Raw genomic sequence first — 6584 nt, 5'->3', positions numbered from 1 at the left:
GTCTTCCTTATTTATTGTGCAGCTTTCGTATGCATATGAGGTTATTGAAAATACCATGGCTTGGGTCAGGCTTGGGTCAGGTGTTCCTCCTTAGGGACCCTCATTATACAAATAGATCTTAAAAGTATGCATGCACTGATTTCACAGACATAGCTATTATATACACATATAAATGAGTTACTTTGCAGTTGACTCTCACTCATGATGACCCTATATGCATCAGAGGGAAACTGAACTCCATAGGGGGTTTCAGTGGCTGACAGTTTGGAAGTAGACTACCAAGTCTGTTTTCCAAGGTGCTTCTGGGTAGACTAGAACCTCCAACCTTTCAGTTAGCAGCTGAGAACATTAACCATTTGCACCATCCAGGGACTCCATATACTAAGGGAGCATGAAGAAGAATTGATGCATTTGAATTATAGTGTTGGTGAAGAATATTGACTATACCACGAACCACCAGTAGAAAAATGAGCAAACCTATCTTGGAAGAAGTACAGCCAGAATGTCCCTTTGAAGTAAGAATGGAGAAACTTCAATTACTTGGGACATCTTATCGAGAGGAATCAGTTCCTGAAGAAGGACATCATTCTTGGTAAAGTGGAGGGTCAGTGAAAAAGAGGAAGACCCCCAACAAGATGGATTGAGACAATGGGCTGAAACATACCAATTGTAAGGATGGCACTGCACCGGGTTGTGTTTTGTTCTGCTGTATGTAAGGTTGCTATGAACAACAGTATATATGTATAAACATATTTATTGTAGGTGCTTCCTACTAATCCCTTTCAAGAGTCATAATCTGTTTGTTTCCCGATAGTTTCTCATTCTTTGTAAATATTTATGATGTTATCTTTATAACTTCCTCAGAGGACAAACAAAAATAGCTGAGAGACTATGCGTGATGTCTTATTTTTATAAAAACTTTTTAAAGACCTATGAAAAAGGAAACAGTGCTAGGAAGCCTACTTGAACCATTTTTAGCAGAATTTCTCAAAATACCCATCTCTTTAAAAGGGCGAGAAGCTAATCCTAGGATGTCAAATAACACTCTGAATAAATCTGTGATAACACAACAGCAGAGCGTACAAAGAGTTCTAAATTGAGAACATTGAAAATGTTGAGAAAGTGGTTAGTTTATTGTCAACAAGAATGAACATGTTCTTCAGAGGCCATGGATTAATGACCTTATGCTAGCTACCAAGTCAGCCTGGTGACTGTGAATTGATGGGTTCTGCTTCTTCTCCAGTTTGTGTATTTATTTTTAATGGCAATGTACTGGTAAGAATGAGTATCACATTATGTACATAGATGTGCATCACACGGAAGAGTCTGATATGGTGGGAGGAAGAGACTGTTCGAAAAACATGTTGTTGTTGGTAGGTGCTATCAAGTCAGTGCTGACTCATACCGATCCTATGCACAGCAGAATGAAACACTGCCCAGTACTGGGCCAGTCTCACAATTGTTGCTTTGCCTGAACCCATTGCTGCTACCACTGTGCCAGTCCATCTTGTTGGGGTCTTCCTCTTTTTCTCTGACCCTTCACTTTACCAAATACAGGGACTGGACCTCTTCAACACAGATTGGTTTGTTCTCCTGGCAGTCCTTGGTACTGTTAACATTCTTCTCCAATACCATAGCTCAAATGCATCAATTCTTCCTTATTCACTGTCCAGCTTTTGCATGCATATGAGGTTATTGAAAATACCATGGCTTGGGTCAGGTGCACCTTAGTCTTCAAACTGACATCTTTGCTCCTGAACACTTTAAAAAGATCTTGTGCAGCAGATTTGCCTAATGCAATCTACTGTTTGATTTCTTGACTGCTGCTTCCATGAGTGTTGATGACTGTTCTGAGTAAAATGAAGTCTTAGACAATTTCAGTATTTTCTCCACTTATATGGATTTTAGTTATTGGTCCAGTGATGAGCAGTTTTGTTTTCTTTACATTGAGGTGCAACCCATACTGAAGGCTGTGATCTTTGATCTTCATCAGTAAGTATTTAAGTCCTCTTTGATTTCAATGGAAAAACATAGAGACTATGATCCCAGAGCCATTTTGGGGTTGTGTTTTCTAGGTTGCTGCATTTTTCTAACCTGCCTTAAACCTGTTGGGACGGGTGATTCCTGAATTATAATGAACAATGAATAAGAAATTTGGTTGCAGAATACCTAAAATATGTCTGACTATCTCTGGTAGCGTAGTGGTTACGACTCGGGCTGCGAACCTTAAGGTCAGCGGTTTGAAACTACCAGCCGCTCCGCGGGAGAAAGATAAGGCTTTCTACTCCCGTAAAGATTTACACCCTCGGAAACCCTGTACAGGGTCGCTATGGGTCGGAACCGACTCGACGGCACTTAACAACAACAACAACATCGACATATATAAGGAGCTCTGGTAGCATAGTGGTTACGAATCGGGCTGCGAACCTTAACGTCAGCAGTTCGAAACTACCATCCGCTCTGTGGGAGAAAGATAAGGCTTTCTGCTCCCGTAAAGATTTACAGCCTCGGAAATCCTGTTCAGGGTCGCTATGGGTTGCTCTGACTCAGCACTTAACAATAACAACATAGACATATATGCATAAGGCATTTGTACACAAGGTTTAATATTTTGTCACATTTGTATCATATGTTATTATTAACTAAATATAATGTTACATAGACAGTCAAAACTCCCTTCCACTTTCCTTTCTCTCTCTGGTGATTGTCTTCTCTTATGGTTGGTGTGTTTCTTCCCATGTATCTTTGTGTGTATTGTGTAGAATAATGCCAGGAAAAGGAGCATGTTGCAGCAAGAATTTCTTATATATTATGAATACAAATCATTTGTCAGTTTTATGCATTGTAAATCTCATTGCCATGTCTTTGGCTTGTTTATTAATGTTGTTTTGAGTGCCTTTTTAGGTACAATTTTGACCATGAATAAAGTTAAATATTTTTTTGTGTTCATTTAAGAAAACTCAGACCCTGGGATTATGAAGTAGCCTCCCATGCTTTCCTTTTAAAGTTTTCTGTTTAACATTTAGCTCTTTATAATTTATTTTTGAATACAATGTGAGGTAGGGATCCACATTTATAGTTTTCCATATGGATAGCAAATTGCCTTGAAGTCTTGATTGATTTCAGTACCATCTTGGTCATAAAAATCTTTTGTCGTAAAAATAACTTAGGATGAGGGCTGTCGATCTACTCCTGAAAGGTCAGAGCCACTGAACGCCCTGTAGAGCACAGCTCTCCTTCAACACAGATCTCAGTGCCATGCATCAGAAATGACTCCATGGCAACTGGTTGATTGGTTTTGGAACCAAGGGCTGTTCTTGACATAAAGGTTATTCAACGATCGGTAAGACACTTCAATGGTATTACAATCAATTGTCAACTATTGATGGGTCCAGTTGTATCAGATGGTTAAGACCACAGAGTTAAAACTGACACTGGGAGGTGGGAATTGTTGATCAGTGAAGATAATCCTTCAAAACATAGTTTGTATACCCTGCATCAACATGTGTGATCCCTACCTCACACTACATACAAAAAATAAATTGTAAATGGTTTAAAGAGCTAAATGTTTAAATATAAAACTTGTAGAGGGAAGAATGGGGGGTTACTTTATTGATCTGGGGTTTAAATATAAAACTTGTAGAGGGAAGAATGGGGGGCTACTTTATTGATCTGGGATTACTTGAACAAGACACACACAAATATACAGAGAGAAACGATTACTCACTGTAACTTTATTCAAGTTCAAAATTGCATCGACTGGATGACTGTTTGTGAGAGGACTGAGAGGAGCATGGGAGGGGTCTTGGGGGATTTCCAGTGCTTGTAACTCTCCATGTCACCAGGGTGAGGAAAAGTTGGGAGATTCAGTGAGGTGACTTCTTGGGAGGGGATGGGAGAAATCAAAGCTGAAGATGCAAGTTTATGGATAGATTTTGGAGACAACAACAAAGAGATCTAACATGTTGACCTTGGCGGGGTTTCCTCAATGTTTGAGAAGACTGGTCTGTCTCATGGGATGAGGTCCGAATGGACAGTACCCATGAGCTTTCTTCCTTTGTTCTGTTTCATTTTGTTGTACATAGTAACTTGAACTCTGCCTACATTAATCCTATAATTCTGTAGGAAGACTGCAGGTAAACCTTTATTTTGAGTTGCCTATTGTCATTTTCTCTTTAGGTTTTGTGAATGATTCTGTGACTAAAAGTATCGTGGCTCTGCGCTTAACACTGGTGGTGAAGCCCAGTACCTGTGCACCCATGGGAAACCATGCAAATGATGTGGAGTGTTCCGGAAAAGGAAAATGCACCACGAAGCCCTCAGAGGTAAGGGGACATACAACAGATATATATATGCATAGAGTGTATGGCACTGGACTGCCAACTGCAAGATTGGTTGTTAAAACTCACTGGCTGCTCATCCAAAGCACTTTACCGGGGCCCCATGAGTCAGATACAGCTTGACAGCACTTACCAACAACAACATACATGCATGGACACACAGACATTACATATGATTGACCCTAGAACAACACGCAGTCTCCTACGGGTGCTGACCTCCCTCAACGTTGAAAATCTGAGTGTAGTTTATAGTAGTCACTTGAACAACATGGGTTTGAAGTGCATGGGCCCCTTGCAGGCTGGTCTTTTTTTTTTTTCTGGTTGCTGTGTGATATGAGTCATTGGCTCTCCAGTAACTGCTCAAGCAGAGGTGACCAGCTCCTTTTTAAGTGGATACTCCCAGTGAGCTCGCTCGCACTAATAGCCACAGGACACAAAAATCCATATGTAAGCAGGCCCATGCAATTCAAACCCGGTTGGTCAAGGGTCAATCATATGAGGGGGCTTCAGAAAGTTTGTGGGAAAATGCCATTATCTTTTCATTCCATTTTTTCCATGAACTTTTTGAGGTCATAATTGACTTGATGGCAATTGGTTGTTTTTTGTTTGCTTGTTTTTAACGTGTGTGTGTGTGTGTGTGTGTGTGTGTGCCTGTGTATGTATTTTTTGGGGCACCAAGGCCCAAAGGGGAAAGAACTTGGTGCATTTGCTGAAAAAGTCCAAAGACTTTCTGGTTTCAATTATATATGAGGATTCAAAAGTTTGTGGCAAATTTCCATCATCTTTTAATTTCATTTTGCTGTGAACATTTTGAATCCCTTTTGCATATGTTGGTGTTGTTGGGTGTCATCGAGCCTATTTTGTTGCATTGTAGGCCTCATTTTTCTCACTCAGAGCGGCTGGTGTAGTGGGACTATTGTGGTTAGTAACCCGTGTAACCCACTGTGCCACCAGCACTCCTTTCAGTCATTGTGGGTGTGTTAAGTGCCGTTGAGTCGGTTCTGATTTATAGCAACCCTGTATATGATTTCCAAGGAGTGACTGGTGGGTTTGAACCACTGGTCTTGAGGTTCAAACCAACATTGTGGTTGAGTACTTATTCTGTCATGCCACACTAGGACTGCTTTCAGTCAGTAGTTATGGGCAAAACCATTTGCACTACCTGGAGGCTTCCTCAATGACAACTGATGATTTTAAAGGTAATCCAGGTAAGTTTTCTTGGGTGACACCGCCTAGTGTTGATGAAAATAAATTCTGTAATAATGATGTCACTTTGACACATGAAAAGAATGCACTCTACTGACAAAAAGAGCTTTGTAAGAAGCTTTCAAAGAATGCGCCGTGCCATCATGGAAGACCTGTGACTTTCCACTCTTAGTTGTAATACCCAGATGTTTATACCATTTCCTGTAAAAGTAGCCTCTTCAGTCAGAAAATTGAGAAGATGGTGGAAACAGTAATTCCTGCTAATTTTTTTTTTTTTTTTGATAGAAACACCGATGTAAATTAAAGTCAAATGAAACTCCAGCTCTGGTGAGTAGGGTAAAGCCTGGAAGTGAAGGAAAAGATTTCTTGTACATGACCCAAACTGCCCTTCATGTTCCTTTTCCCCATGTCCCTGCCAATTTGGACCAGCCTGTTCTCTTTCCCAAGGGGGTACCCCATGTATCAATGCATTCTGTAGGGAAAGAAGTGGAAGGTGCTCTGGATTCTCCACGACCATCGAAGCTGGTTGTTGTTATGTTGTTAGGTGCCGTTGAGTCGGTTCTGACTATAGCCTTGTTGTCCTTTTTATGGGAGCTGATCATATAGAGACACTGAGTAGGTTCAGACTGCCAGCCTCTGCTTAGGGCATGAGGCAAAGGTCTTGTTTCAGTCTTTTACATATCACTTTCCAGTTCTACCAGCACCATTTGTTAAAGAGACTGTCTTCTTCCCATGTAACATACCTAGGCACTTCGTTGAATATCATTTGGCTGTATGTGGTTGGGTTAATTTCTGGATTCTCGATTTTGTTCCATTGATCAATGTATCTTTCATTGTACCTGTACCAGGCTGTTTTGACCACTGTAGCCATGTAGTTAATTTTGAAATTGGGGCGTGAGAGACCTCCAACCTTGTTCTTCTTCTTAAGCAGTGCTTTACTTACCCTGGGTCTCTTTCCTTTCCATATAAAGTTAGTAATTGTCTTTTCCATCTCTTTGAAGAATGCTGTTGGAATCTGGATTGGGAATTGCATTGTAT

The 6584-nt window shown here is 40.6% G+C and overlaps 1 protein-coding gene across 1 annotated transcript in view; it reads left to right on the top strand.

Moving 5' to 3' along the window:
• DNER (delta/notch-like EGF repeat containing) overlaps positions 1–6584 on the top strand; it is a 449127-nt gene that overhangs the window by 240210 nt on the left and 202333 nt on the right. Inside the window, exon 5 of the mRNA XM_006866792.1 lies at positions 4180–4325. Coding sequence (XP_006866854.1) covers positions 4180–4325 — 146 coding nt within the window. The remainder of the gene's footprint in view (positions 1–4179; positions 4326–6584) is intronic.

Source organism: Chrysochloris asiatica, unplaced genomic scaffold (genome assembly GCF_000296735.1).
Source record: "Chrysochloris asiatica unplaced genomic scaffold, ChrAsi1.0 scaffold00096, whole genome shotgun sequence".
Taxonomy (NCBI): domain Eukaryota; kingdom Metazoa; phylum Chordata; class Mammalia; order Afrosoricida; family Chrysochloridae; genus Chrysochloris; species Chrysochloris asiatica.
Note: the sequence above shows the minus strand (reverse complement) of the source record. Positions and strands in the feature narration are given on the sequence as shown.